At 40.0% G+C, this 15,344-nt stretch overlaps 1 protein-coding gene across 1 annotated transcript in view; it reads left to right on the forward strand.

The window, feature by feature from the left end:
* BSN (bassoon presynaptic cytomatrix protein) overlaps window positions 1-15,344 on the forward strand; it is a 175,605-nt gene that overhangs the window by 132,877 nt on the left and 27,384 nt on the right. Inside the window, exon 4 of the mRNA XM_032239080.1 lies at window positions 12,902-13,315. Coding sequence (XP_032094971.1) covers window positions 12,902-13,315 — 414 coding nt within the window. The remainder of the gene's footprint in view (window positions 1-12,901; window positions 13,316-15,344) is intronic.

Here is a 15,344-nt window from a genome sequence, read left to right on the forward strand (position 1 = left end):
AATAAATGCATAAATAAGTTTAGTGGATTCCAACTGGGAATTGTCATATGGTCAGCATTTTTGGACTCTGGGGGGAAAGGAGGCTATGGACTTAAGTGACTCCAGCAGCTTTTCCTTAGCTGTGAGAACGTGAGAACTGAGCTTTAGACAGAGCCTGGTGAAGTTATCCAAAGCCATAGTAACACACAATTTAAAGGAGAACACATATGAAAATAATATAGGATTTTCAAAGGAAAAGGTGAACTAGCCAGAAATAGTGTAATCTTCCTTAATAGTGCTATTATTATGCTTGGGCGTTTGGCCCATATAGGGCTTCCATTTCTTCCTCAAGTAGACCTCCCATCTAACTGTGTCATTTAGACCAAAGAAATCAGAGAAACGTTCATGCATAAAAATAGTGCCAGTAACAGAAGAGAGGCTTCTTTCAGGACCTTTGTGCCTTGAATGTTTCCCAGATATCCAGGGATCATCTTTGAAGACCTGCTCTGGGTGCTTCCTATGCTAAAATGTGGTGAAGAAGTCTTACCATCCAACCACCTTCTCTTCGCCTTCTCTTTCACCTGCTATCATTATTGTCAGAAGTTTCTAATTTCTTGGCCATGAGAAGTAGGCAATGGAGGAACAACATAAACAAGGCTGAAAGGATGAAGTTCCATATATACTTCTGTTGCAATAGCTCTTTAATTCATGCCTGTGGAGTTTGTATGTGTGTATGGTTATATTCGGGATCCAGTTAAAAACCTATTTATTTATTTATTTATTTATTGTTTATTAATAGAATTTATATGCCGCTCAATCCCGAAGGACTCCGGGCGCCTTACAAAAAGAAGAGGAAGAAAGAAATTATAAAAAAGACAGATTTAAAAACACAACACATGCATTCGTTCTAATCGGGGCTGGACCTCAACAGTGAGGTCAACAGCCCCAAACCTGCTGGAATAGCCAGGTCTTAACAGCTTTCCTGAAGGCCATGAGAGTGGATAAGGTCCGGATCTCTGGGAGTAGCTCATTCCAAAGGGTCGGAGCAGCCACAGAGAAGGCTCTCCTCTGGGGAGCCGCCAGCCGACATTGTCTGGCAGACGGCATCTGAAGGAGGCCCAATCTGTGGGATCTCACTGGCCGCTGGGAGGTATGTGGCAGTAGGCGGTCTCGCAGGTACACTGGCCCTAAGCCATGTAGGGCTTTAAAGGTAATAACCAACACCTTGAATTGCGTCCGGAGATCAATTGGCCAGTGCAGGTCGCGGAGGATAGGTGTAACGTGGGTGTACCTCGGTACACCCAATATCGCTCGTGCGACCGCATTTTGGACTAGCTGCAGTCTCCAAACGCTTTTCAAGGGTAGCCCCATGTAGAGCGCAGGCAGTTTGAAATCAATTTTCATGTATCCAGGGGGTCGTAGCCAGGTTTAGTCCGTTATGAATCAAACTTGACCAAGAAATTCTAATCTCAATGTATTGATCAAGTGCTGTAACAAATTATAACAGCATGGCATTTTCACCAGAAAGAAAAATAATATTTTCTTGCCTAAAATGCTGTGACAATGCCCCAGTCATGCAAGGATCTGAGAGACTTTGGATAGAGATCCTTGCTTTTAGGATTCACTCTAACTCTTTTTCCAGTTTATCACACCCAATACTTATAGAATGAAGTATTGTGAGCTATTTTAGTTAGCAGTTTAACTTAATGACTTTTTCCTTTTAGGGAAGAAATAGATCAGTGGATTAAGTTTTAGGTCTCCTCCCAATACTCCAGCAATGGGCTTTCTTCCTGTCCTTCAGATGGGGGGAAAGGAGGAATCCTCACCCCACCCCAGCTGTCATTGTACCATGTCTCAAAAATGTGGTCAGCAAAGTTGTTATCCTCACACAAGGGTAGCAGTGACAGATTCTGTTGTGCCATGAGGGAATAAGGAGCCCTTCCTTTCTTCCTTCCTTCCTGACTTCCTTCCTGACTTCCTTCCTTCCAGAAATAAAAGAAGCCCTTTCTTAAATTCATATATTTCTCAATAATCCTGCTAAAGAGCAAAATCTGGTCTGCGCATATCTTGCCTGACATAAAGCTGCACTACTTTTCTAAACTCTTCTCATTGTCACTCTTATAGTCTTTCAGACAAGGCTTAGCCAAACAATTTCTCAGACACAATCTCCTTGTTGTTTTTGTAATCACTTTCAATACCTTTCCCTTTGTACAGACAAACTCTTAAATAACATTCTTTCAGTTATCAGGCCAGGTGCAATCTTAACATACATGTTAGACAAATCATACAGCCATTCCATAAGTGAACTAAATCTACATTTTAACATTTTTTTTTCCAGTTACCATGTCTATATCTCCAGTCTTACTATTTTCAGCATTCTCCTAACAATTAATCATCTCATTGGTCCTTTATTAAATTTTTAGTATTTAATCATAACTCAAATCAGATATCCTGCTGGATTTATATTAATTGCTTTGACATGGGTACATATGAATGATTACTACACATAACATACTGCACATGTTTATATTAAGACATAGTCCTTCATTGTTTGTTTATTCAAAATCACAATACGCCATTCTAGTACCAATCCTCCTATTATTTAAATATACCTAATAATACCATCTTTCAACCTCCAGTTTTTCCATCTAATAATCTCTCCCATGCCAGGTTCTCCACATTGGAGAGCTCCGAAAGGAGCTAAAGCCACCCTGTAGGGGTGGTGAAGAGAAGAGGGGTGCCTCTGCAGGTTGCGGAGAGCAGCAACTCTCCTGCTTGACTCAGGGCTTCTTCCCTCTCATCCACGAGGAGGAGAAGAGGCAACCATCATGGCTGCCATGAAGCTGGGACAGCTGAGGCAACAAAGAAATGTGCAGGAGTAGTGTAGATGAATAGTGACTGGAGCTGGGTGAGAAGATTCCTTTTATATTTAGACCCTAACCTTAAAAGATTTTATAATTCTTAATGTGTACTTTCCCTCTCTTTATTTTTCAGAAGATTAGAGCAAGGTACTTATTTCTCTATAGCATAATAATTTTATTATCTCATATGATTTAATATAACATAATATAATTGTTGGTGGCTATAAAAGGATGTCTCCCCGGAGCAGATCTTGGCTTCCATTAGGATCTGTACCAGTTTGGTTGCATTTGCTGTTAGCATGCTGATCTTTTTCTTCCAATCTGATCTTCCATATTGAAGGAGTATTGTGTAGCTTTTTTTCCTTTTTTTGTTGATTTTGCATCCAAGAAATTCAGTTATAACTACAGAAATACTGTACATTAGTTAGTATGTTTCTTGCAGTGAGCTGTTTATATTTGATATTATGATATTGTGTCTTTTAATACTTGTGCTAGCTGATTTTTGAGAACAAGCTTCAATGCAGGTAACCTTATAGTGTTGATTTTGTCCTCTTCTAGATGTCCATTTTCCCCATATTTTAATATCTTTTGTTTTTTTAATTAGAAGACTTTATTCTTTCTGAAGAGAAGGCAGAGGAGAAGATGCAATGTTTGTTTTATTTAATAGTTGTACTGGCCTTCTCTACAGCCAACTTGCCCTGATTTGCCCCTTAAGTCTGACCTACTTCTAGCAAGGGTTTGATTTCTTTGCCTCAGACAGACTTTTGCAGTTCTTCTAATTCAATTTATGTGAATACTTTATTTTGTATTATAAATCAACATTGATCTATTAACCTCTATTCTGTTATTTCTGATTCTGGATGTTGTTCTTTCCATAACTGGTACAATCTTTTCAGATATCAACTTCTCATTGGATTTGCTTGATAACAGATCATTTTCAGATTTTATTTATCTGCAGCAAGTAAATAACTTTTCTTTAATAGTCCTAGACTTTCTGACTTTGGTTGTTCAGGCAACAATCTTGAGTCCCATAACCCATTTGTCACCAGATGTCCAGGAACTGGTGTGGGGTTTCCTGCCTAGGCAGGGGGTTGGACTTCAAGGCCTCCATGCTCCCTTCCAACTCTTTTATTCCATTCTAACCCCAACACCTAATGTGGTCCTTGTTGACCCTAGCAATGAGTGATCTGGTATGGGCTTCTGCAAATTATGCCTCACCATATTGTTTATGGGAAAAATACTTTTCACCCAACTCCTTTGTTGGGATCTGCGCTCTACATGGGGCAGCCCTTGAAGAGCATTCGGAGACTTCAATTTGTCCAGAATGCAGCCGTGCGAGCGATTGTGGGTGTACCTTGATACACCCACGTTACACCTATCCTCCGCGAGCTGCACTGGCTTCCAATCGGTCTCCGGATACGCTTCAAGGTGCTAGTTATTACTTATAAAGCCCTTCATGGTATTGGACCTGGGTACTTGAGAGACCGCCTGCTGCCAATTACCTCCCAAAGACCCATTAGATCGCACAGGGTCGGCCTCCTCCAGGTTCCATCCACCAGCCAATGCCATCTGGCTACCACCCGGGGGAGGGCCTTCTCTGTTGCAGCTCCGGCCCTTTGGAATGAACTCCCCGCAGAGATTCGGACCCTCACCTCTCTCCTGGCTGTGTCGGCAAGCCTGGGGTTGATGAGCTCCCTTCCCCTCTTGACAGGTGTGGTTGTTGGTTATTTTAAATGTCTATTTTGTATATGTATGTTCCCCTTCCCGTTGGAGTTGTTCGCCACCCTGAGTCCCTTTTAGGGAATAGGGCGGCATATAAATAAAATAAAACTTCAAACTTCATCTGTCCAATATGGTTATTCCACCTTTTTTTCCTATATAATTCAAGGCAGCAAACATACTAATACTACTCCCGCCTATTTTGCCCACAACAATAATCCCATGAAGTGAGTTGAGCTGAAAGAGAGTGATTGGGCCGAAGCCACCCAGTTGACTTCAATACTTAAGGGGAGACCTGGATCTGACAGTTCTTTGGATTTGAGACCTTTTAATATAAGTACTGATAGATCTCTTCAAGAATATATATCTCCTCCCATATTTTGCAGCATTGGGACATTTGAGCTGGATCTTAGCACTGACCTGAAACAAGGGAAGGGAATAATCCCTTAAGAGAATGAATACAGCAGGATTTTCAGAATAATTGCCCTGTCATTTTAACTCAGCATTACCTTCCTGCACAATAGAGCTGAGGCAGAAAAAGGGTTGCTTTATGTTCTCAATAGTTCCGCCTCGGAATCTCAGGGATGTCAAAGCATGCATTCAACCATATCCTTTATAGGTATAAAGTTATTTAAAATGTTAAGCGCACTATTTTAGTCAGAAAAATAATTTCCGCACTATAGTAGAATGGCAGGCAGAATACTCAGGAATCAAAAGACAGAATTTGCTGTATTGCATACCTCTAACCCATTATAAATACTGAAAGGCCCAACAACTTCTCTGTAGAAGCAAAAAAGCAGCATAGATCAATACCAAAGGGAAAGGCAGACACAAAGAAAATATCTCTATTGGATCAGTATATTCATGCTTATCTTTATAAGAAATCTCCCTGTCTGGATTTTGAATATACCTTTGCTTCTGTACTTGCATTCATTGTTCGAGACATACACTGCAAATCTAAAACCAGTGAATGGGATTATTGATCCAAGTAAACAGGTAAAATATAACATTTCTTTCACTGCTTTTCCTTCTTCTCCATTTCATTACCTTTCAAACTGTGATACTATGCTAATGGAAAATATTACAAGTAAAAATACATTCCACCTAAGCAGTGGTGAAATTCAATTTTTTAAAAATTACTGGTTCTGTGGGCGTGGCATGGTGTGGATTGGTGGGCGTGGCAGGGGAAGAATACTGCAAAATCTCCATTCCCTCCCCACTCCAGGGGAAGGATACTGCAAAATCTCCATTCCCTCCCCACTCCAGGGGAAGGATACTGCAAAATCTCCATTCCCTCTCCACTCCAGGGGAAGGATACTGCAAAATCTCCATTCCCTCCCCACTCCAGGGGAAGGATACTGCAAAATCTCCATTCCCACCCCACTCCAGGGGAAGGATACTGCAAAATCTCCATTCCCACCCCACTCCAGGGGAAGGATACTGCAAAATCTCCATTCCCTCCCCACTCCAGGGGAAGGATACTGCAAAATCTCCATTCCCTCCCCTCTCCAGGGAAAGGATATTGCAAAATCTCCATTCCATCGCCATTCTAGGGGAAAGATACTGCAAAATCTCCATTCCCACCCTACTCTGGGGCCAGCCAGAGGTGGCATTTCTGCTACCCGTTTTCAGAACCCGTCAGAACCTGCTGGATTTCAGCCCTGCACCTAAGCAACTAACCTGTCCGAACAACTATGAAGCAGACTGGGCATAAGTCCAAGCAATGTTTCCTTCCTGCAGAACTGGAATTGTCAAGATTTTTCTTTCAGTGATCCCTTTTATCATCCCTTTTGCAGTTGGGATATTGAGACCTACTCTACTGTACAGCTTCAGTCATAATTGTGATAGAATTTGCCAACATTCAAGAAGTATGATAAGAACTCAGGTGCACAGGTTGTGATTAGAAAGAGGTACTTTGGCATGCTAAAGAGCATGAACATAATTCCTCTTAGTAGCTCATTAAAGCAGCTGCCTTGTATGACTTTGTGCTGTGGCATTTGTGTGTGACTTTGTGTCATTTTTTGAACTAGAAGTGGTTCTTTAAATCTAAATAGATTTCCTGGGTATTCCAAAGTACTTTCTAAATCAAATCCAAAACATTGCACAATCCTAATATAAGCATAAGAAATATTTTGCTGCATCAAACCAGGCAACCTTTCACGAAATAGACTTTCTTACAGTGACCAATTAGGAACCTTTCAAAAATGCACACAGGACAAGATAGGGCTGGTTTGCAGAACTGGGGTTCTATAAATATTAGACTCCAATTCCCACTGAGGCCACTGGCTCAGCCAGCAATATCTCATAATCATAGCTTCTCTATTCTTATTTAACAGGTTTAAATATGAAGATCATATCAGTGTAGACTGCTCCTAATGGATAATTCTCTTAAAATAAATGGCAAAGAACATGTTATTAATTTATATTCATATCCCACTGATCTTTGAAAAGGTCAGAGCGGTTTATATTATATTTTCATGCAGTTATCTATTACTCAAGTATTCCTACACCAAATGAGTCAGAGCTACAATTCCCAGAATTCCCAGCTATTTTGGAAATGAAATCCCAACCCATTTGAAGCCTACAAGATTGGAAAAAATGTATTTTTGTTTTTCTGTCTAATTGAGAGTTTTGTTCAACCTAGTAGACATCAAGACAAGATAGAGAAACAGACGTAGGTAAGATTATTGTGGAGTAGCACAAGGCTGACCATGTTAGGGCTGATAAGTAGAGTTAAACATTTGTAGGACTTGAATAGGAGGCCACTAATGGATACCAAGACCATAGGCTTGACTGGGAAGTCAAAAACATCCAACAAATCAGTGGAAAGTCTCTAACTACCATATATACTCGAGTATAGGCCGACCCGAATATAAGCCGAGGCACCTAATTTTACCACAAAAAACTGGAAAAGTTATTGACTCGAGTATAAGCCTAGGGTGGGAAATGCAGCAGCTACCGGTAAATTTCAAAAATAAAAATAGATACCAATAATGTTTTTGAATATTTATTTCAAAGAAAAACAGTAAACTAGCGGTGTATTCAATGAAATACTTCACTCACCTCATGATGCTGATTTCCCGCTGTGATGATGATGTCCCGTGCAGCCGCGGGAGCGATGTCCCGCCTCCTATGACACACGGCACAGTGATTCCTATCATTGGATCACTGTACCAGACGAGGTGGGACATCGCTATGTGGCTGCTTGCCATAACAAGGAGGAGGTGGGACATCGTTGCAGAGCGGCAGGAGGGGGAGGAAGGGGAATCGTAAGACAGCCCTGCGTTACATTAGAACGTGAGGAGGGGGGATGGTGCGGTGTGCGCTGCGCGGCAAACTGACACAGAGGGAGGGGAAACTCACAGGGGCACTGGGCCATTCACGAGTGTCACCCAGCGGCATGGCCCCGCCCCTTTTTCTTCTCCATTTCGGGCAAATTTTTCACTGACTCGAGTATAAGCCGAGGCGGCTTTTTTCAGCCCAAAAAGTGGGCTGAAAAACTAGGCTTATACTCGAGTATATACAGTATATAACAATAGCACTTAGACTTATATGCCACTTCACAATGCTTTACAGCCCCCTCTAAGCAGTTTACAGAGTCAGCATATTGTCTCCAACAATCTAGGTCCTCATTTTACCAACCTCAGAAGGATAGAAGATTGAGTCAACCTTGAATTCCCGGCTGTGGGCAGAATTAGCCTGAAATACTGCATTCTAACGGCTGCACCAGCACAGCGCTATACTATAAAAAGTTTCATGATGTAACCTTTAACTGGGTGAAACAATGCATCAATATTTCAAATGGGCTAACATACAACTGCTGCTGCTGCTGTTCAATGTGCAACTGCACTGCTGCAGTCCCATGATCTTCATTTACAACTGATATCTTCCTACAGGTCAATGGGGAAATTTGGGGAGCTTGCAAGGAAAAAAATCAATATTATAGCAAAGATCCAAATGTTCCACTTTTCTCTGGTCCCTTAATTCATTTATAACTTTCCTGGATAAAAATCTCATTTAACAAGTTGATATTTATTTCCAATTCTTTAAATTCTTAACCTTACAATTAATATTTCTTTTGTTGAAGAATGAATGTAAATTGTCCATGGCTTTTTAGACTCATCATTCTGAAGATCTCTAATTAAGATAGTTAAATGGCAGTTTCTGAAAATGATTTGAAAGTGAGGTTAACAAATTCTGTATCCTTAAAATGTTCTGTCTCGGTTGTGAGCATGATGGCTAAACCCTTCATCTTCTCTCAGACCTGCAGGAGACCACTATCCTGTGGACTTCTCATGAGGAGCATCTATCTGGAGCACATGTGGGTAATCTCTCAACCTTTCCTTTTCTGGAGAGATTCCATAAAACTAGCTTTCTAGCCACAGTTGTTGTCTCTACCTTTTTGGAGATGTGTCCCCTGGAAGTCCTAGACAGCTAATATTCCAAAAGTCTAGTAGGATAGGAATGTACTCTCCCAGAAGAAGCAAATACATCAATGGAGTGTTTCTGGATCTGATTGTTTTTGGTTTCTCAGATTAAAGTAAGAAATGGAAGTGGTTTTCAGTTGCTGTTATCAACTTTGGATGTTCATCACCAGGGTCCCTGTCTAAAAAAAAAATAGAATAGAATAACAGAGTTGGAAGGGACCTTAGAGGTCTTCTACTTCAATCCCTTGCTTAGGCAGGAAACCCTACACCATTTCAGACAAATGGTCCAGTGTTGGAGCATTTACAACTTCTCAAGGCAAGTTGTTCCACAGATTAATTGTTTTAACTGTCAGAATTTTTCTCCTTAATTCCAGGTTGCTTCTCTCCTTGATTAGCTTCCATCCATTGCTTCTTGTCTTGCCTTCAGGAGCTTTGGAGAATAGCTTTATCTTCTCTTCTTTGGGGCAGCCTCTGAGATATTGGAAGACAGCTATCATGACTGCTATCATTTCATTAAATTAGACATACTGAATTTCAGCAACCATTCTTTATATGTTTTAGCCTCCATCCCTTAATCATCTTTGCTGGTCTTCTCTGCACTCTTTGCAGAGTTTTAAAATTGTGGTTCATTAGTGTAAACTTCATGTTTAATTATGATATTGCACTTTATATGGAGCTAATCCAGAAAACTCAATAGTACAAAAGTTGACAGCACAGTTGTTTGCGGGAAGAGTACAGAGGAACAATATTACATATGTGTTAAAAGCACTGAAATGGTTGCAATTCATCTCTGGACAAAATGGTCCAGAGTGGTCAATATCTTTAAAGGCCTATGTACAGCTATTTGGACCTGAGCCATGCTTATTGAGATCATTTGTTAAGGGTATTTGAGAAGATTGCATTTGGGCCTACAGAGGTGAGGGCTTAACATCTTTATTAATAGTTAAATCCATTAAAACACATCTTTTTGAACTGGCTTTTATTGAATAGTTGTTAATTTGTTTTACTTGTTTCTTGAACTCTTTTAAGGTGTTGATTGTTCATTTTTTCTTGTAAATCACAAAGCAGCTTCTGTACTTGGAGCTTCTGTATTAAATTAAATTAAATTAAATTAAACAACATTTTCTGTAGTAGCTGTTTTGTGATAAAACTATTTGAATTGCTTTTGAAAAGTATAATTAAATGGTTGTCCTAGATAGGCACATTATTTGGAAATTAAAAACCCATCACATGCCATTATTAGTGAACTGAGACTGAAACAGAGACACTTTTATAATGGATCCAAATAGGTAAGATTTAAGAATCAAACTTGAAAGAAGGAGTGTAGTTCAGTGGTAAGAATGCAGGATTTGTATCAGTACCAACATTCTCTTCTTTTAAAAAACTGGATAATTAGCATTTAGCAGACCACAGCATTTACTTGCTGTAAAGCATACACTGTCTTATTGCTAGATAAGTCTGCATTTATAAGGTTTCGTTAACAGTAAGCTCTTATGAACAGATGCAATGGAATGTTATGTTTAGAAAAATATATTTATACCATAATCTTAGCTTATGAAGAGAAGAGTACCAATAAAGTAGAATATTTGTAGTTTAGGGTTGAAATGAGGGGTCCTTGGTGCTCTCTGAGCTTGTTTTCTTGCAGATGTTTCATTACCCTAACTAGGTAACATCAGTGTCAGGGTTTGTTACATAAATTCAAATCCAGAAGCACAGACATATAACTGATGCAGCAGGATTCATTAACTTCTTTATATACATAAGAATATATGAATAAATGTACAATACCAACAGGTGGTTCTTCCAAGTAAACACAAGGCAGGAGAGTTACAGGCAAACACAAGCAGTTAGTTTCATTTCATCAAATAAGCCCAGACAGACTGCTAGTTTACTGTATATACTCAAGTATAAGCCTAGTTTTTCAGCCCACTTTTTGAGCTGAAAAAAGCCGCCTCGGCTTATACTCGAGTCAGTGAAAAATTTGCCCGAAATGGAGGAGAAAAAGGGGCGGGGCCATGCCGCTGGGTGACGCTCGTGAATGGCCCAGCGCCCCTGAGTTTCCCCTCCCTCTGTGTCAGTTTGCCGCGCAGCGTGCACCGCACCATCCCCCCTCCTCACGTTCTAATGTAATGCAGGGCTATCTTACGATTCCCCTTCCTCCCCCTCCTGCCGCTCTGCAACGATGTCCCACCTCCTCCTTGTTATGGCAAGCAGCCACATAGCGATGTCCCACCTCCTCTGGTACAGTGATCCAATGATAGGAATCACTGTGCCGTGTGTCATAGGAGGCGGGACATCATCATCACAGCGGGACATCAGCATCATGAGGTGAGTGAAGTATTTCATTGAATACACCGGTATTGTGTGATAATAATTTGTTATGCAGAGCAAATTTTTACAATGGCTACTATATATTTAATGGGCACAGGCAGGCTGTATATGTTATTCAATGGGCAATGGCATTATTGGTATCTATTTTTATTTTTGAAATTTATCGGTAGCTGCTGCATTTCCCACCCTAGGCTTATACTCGAGTCAATAACTTTTCCAGTTTTTTTGTGGTAAAATTAGGTGCCTCGGCTTATATTCGGGTCGGCCTATACTCGAGTATATACGGTACTTATCAGAGCAGCAGACTGCTTTCTTCTTAAGTTTCTGTTTCAATTCTCTGCACAGACTCAGATCTTTTTAAGCTCCCATTGGCTGATTTAGTTGCTATGCCTATTCATTGGCTGACCTTGTTCCCATGTCTCTCCCAGTCATGAATATTTTAACAATCAGTACTAATAAGGAGTGCTGTTTGCTGTGAGTTTATATTCTAATGGCTTGCCCTGTTAGTGTTGATGGAGGTGGTCTTAGAAATTCTTTGGTTGGGCTATTCACTGATGGCTCTTTGGCAGTTTCTTGATTGGAATATTGTTTCCTTGATTGTTGGTCTGATGTTAATCTTAGAGTTAATCTATGCTGAGCTGGATGCTGATTACTGGTGGAGAGGTGCTGGAGTCTTTTTGTTCTCTTTTGGGTGGATTGATTGTCTCTTTTGCATAGTCTATAGATGTTGTTAATGTCTATGTGTCTACCTCTGGTGGCTGATTTGTCAGAGTGCCAAGTTTCTAGAAATTTTTGGACTTGGCCTGGTCTAGAATTGTCACATTTTCCCAATTGAAACTATGACTAAATCTGTCTATGTGTTGTGAAATTAAAGAATTGTCATCATGTCTTCTGACTGCCAGTTGATGTTCTGCCAGGTTTCTGCCTGTTTCTTCTACATAGTGGTTATTGCGGTTCTTACGTTATATGTTGTTGATGACTCCTGTTTTTTCTTCTGGGGTTGCTGGCTCTTTTGGTTTGCTTAGGATGTTTTGAAGGTCTTTAGCTGGCTTGTGTGTTACGCTGATTCCATGTGGTTGTAGTAGCCTTTTAGTGGTTTCTGAGATATGCTTGATATACTGTATGGCAGTGTAATTCTTTTTACGGTTTGTGTTGGTTGTGCTCTCTTGGGTTGAGTGGTCGGGGACTTTTTGATAAAGTTGTGTGGTATCCATTTTGTTGGAATGTGTTGTATAGATGCTCCAGTTCTTTTTTTTCTGCTGTTCTGGGTTGCTGCAGTGTGTTTGGGCTCGTTTAAATGAAGTCCTTACACAGCTTTTCTTGTGGGAGGTTGGGTTGTTGCTGGTTAGTATGAGTGGTTTTTCGGTAGATTTGTGTTTCTAATTTGCTATTGTGGTCTCTGCTGATCAGGGTGTCTGGGAAGAGTAGCAAGTTGTTTTTTTCTTCTCCAGTAAGAGAAGAGTTTATACTGGTTTCCATAGAAGAGACAACTTCGATCCTTGAATGAAATATTATTCATTTTTATTGAATAATTGTTTCAATCAAAGCAATCAGATATTATAAGTTTTCCCTTCTTTTTTCCAGAAAAACGAATGGCTGTGTTTGAACTGCCAAACTCAGAGGCTACTAGAAGGAAGCCTAGGAGATCCTGCTCCAATGCCACTGCCCACTTCAAAACAACAGCCAACTGGATCCCCCCGGCACCAAGCTGGAGGTCAGCAACAGAGAGGAGCCCAACACCATGAACCATCAATTGCTAAAGACAGGCATCCGGCACATTTCAGGACTTCAGAACAAAGCAAATTACCAATTGCCACAACACCCCCAAAAATGCCTCCTGCTCCATCTGAAGAAAAGCCACTGCCCAAATTAGCTGAAGAGTCTCCAAAACCTTCTGAAAGTCCATTGTCAAAAGGGAAAATTACAGCTTCAAAACCAGAAAGAGATATCAAAGACACCACAGTTGTATCTGAATCTCAGAAAACAAGAGAGCAAGAGGTAAGCACTTTTTCACTTAGCAATGTATGAACCAGTAGATGGCGATGTGAGGTGTGTTGGAGGATGTTTAGCTAAGACAGTGTTTCTTAATAATCTCAGCACCTTTAAGAAGTGTGACTGGCCTGAAGAATTCTGGGAATTGAAATTCACACATCTTATAAGATGCTAAGACTGAGAAATCCTGAACTAGAACTAGTAAGGAATTTTAAGGCAAGTTATGTGTCAGATAGACTGAATTCTATTATGTGGATCATAGAATTCATCATGGGTAGTTACAGCCTACACAAATTCTTTTTAAATATACATATAAAGGAGATAAGCTTTTTGTTTTTCCTTGCTGGGTTTTTAATCATCCTTAGCTTTCAGAACATTTTCAGTGTCTCAAAATATTCTTGTTATCTCCCTGAGAAATATCTCTTCCAACACATTCTGTTTGCAAATGTGCTAATCTCAGAAATATATGCTGTATAATTTGTTTTCAAGTCTCTTTTGATCTGATGAATAAAGAAAGCATGACAATATAGTTTACAGTTATAATGTGGTAGGACATATTTACTATACATCATTTTGTGATAAAACATTCACAATCTAAATGCAAGATTTGCTGGATCGGAGCACAGCTTCATCATATTGTATAAACATTGGCTAGTTGGTTATTTCTGGAAAATATACAATTTCTCTCTACCTACACCCGTGAATCTACGAAAACGTGTGTGTGTGTGTGTGTGTGTGTGTGTGTGTGTGTGTGTGTGTTTGTTTGTATATTTTCACGGGTGTAGGTATGCTGGTCTTGTTGTATTCGGGTCTTTTCTCATGTAAGATTGAGATTGTCTTGGCAACATTTCAGCGAGGTCTCACTCGCCATCTTCAGGCTGGGTTTTGGGCCCAAGACAATCTCAATCTTACATGGGAAAAGACCCGAATACAACAAGCATACACACACACACACATTTCCAGAAAGCTTTGTGTGTGCTTGGTTGCTTGTGGAGGGTAATTTCTCCAGGAACGATTCATGGGGTATCTAGAATACAATTTGCACCCATGAAATCAATATCAGATTGTTTCTGCTATTGGGTTATGATAGGATAGAAATTATCAAAAATTATCCAAGTTTAGTTGGAGTCAGTGGAGAATCAAAGGAGTCAGAGTGTTAGGCATTAGTGCACAGCAGGAGGCTAATTATGAGACTTCCAGAAAGAAAAACAAATTGGAGTACCTAAGGGAACAACCATTAGTTGTTGCTAGTGAACGAATGAAGGTGAACAGGAGCAAGCCCTGTTAGATTAAGATATCACAATAGACTCTTCCAGTCTCCATGTGGAGTGATTAATAAAGACCATGGATGTTACATAACATAGCCAACAATACCTTTGAGCGTAGAAGATGACTGTAGGACCTGACAGTCTACTTAATTTTCTGCATTTAGTACAACAGTTTTTTTTTTTATAATGGACATTAACTCATTTCCTTTCCGGTAAATGTAGAGCCCTCATTTCTCCCGAGCTGCAAGTTGAGAAATAGATATTAGTGCAAACAATAACTTTTTTGTAATGGGTTCTGTGGCAATTTCCAATTATACAGCTGTCAATATTTTGATTGGATTGTATTGATTAAATTAACAACATTTAATCAAGGTAGTAGTCTGATCAGCACCCTTATCTTTGCTTCTTGGGTTTTCTTCACAAAATGCCAATTGAGCATCAAGTATGGTTTTTCTGCCTTTTGGGATTCTGATGATTGGCCTTTTTTTGCCTTACCGTTACTTTACTCCCAGTACTGACATCTGAACTGTGAGAAATATGTGGTTGGGATTCTTACCATTTGAAACCTGAAGGAAAATTTGCTTCTTGGCTTTAAATTCCAGTTGCATGTTTCTGAAGTTGCATGTGAAGATGTAAAACGTTTTAATTCTGCCGGTGAGATCAGCACCACATCAACGTTATTGGAGTCCTGGGAATAAATGTAGCACTTAGCTGAATTTCAGCAACATTTCTAAAGTGCATTTTAGGGTTCAGTTTTTGCTTGAAGG

This window comes from Thamnophis elegans, chromosome 2 (assembly GCF_009769535.1).
Source record: "Thamnophis elegans isolate rThaEle1 chromosome 2, rThaEle1.pri, whole genome shotgun sequence".
Taxonomy (NCBI): Eukaryota; Metazoa; Chordata; class Lepidosauria; order Squamata; family Colubridae; genus Thamnophis; species Thamnophis elegans.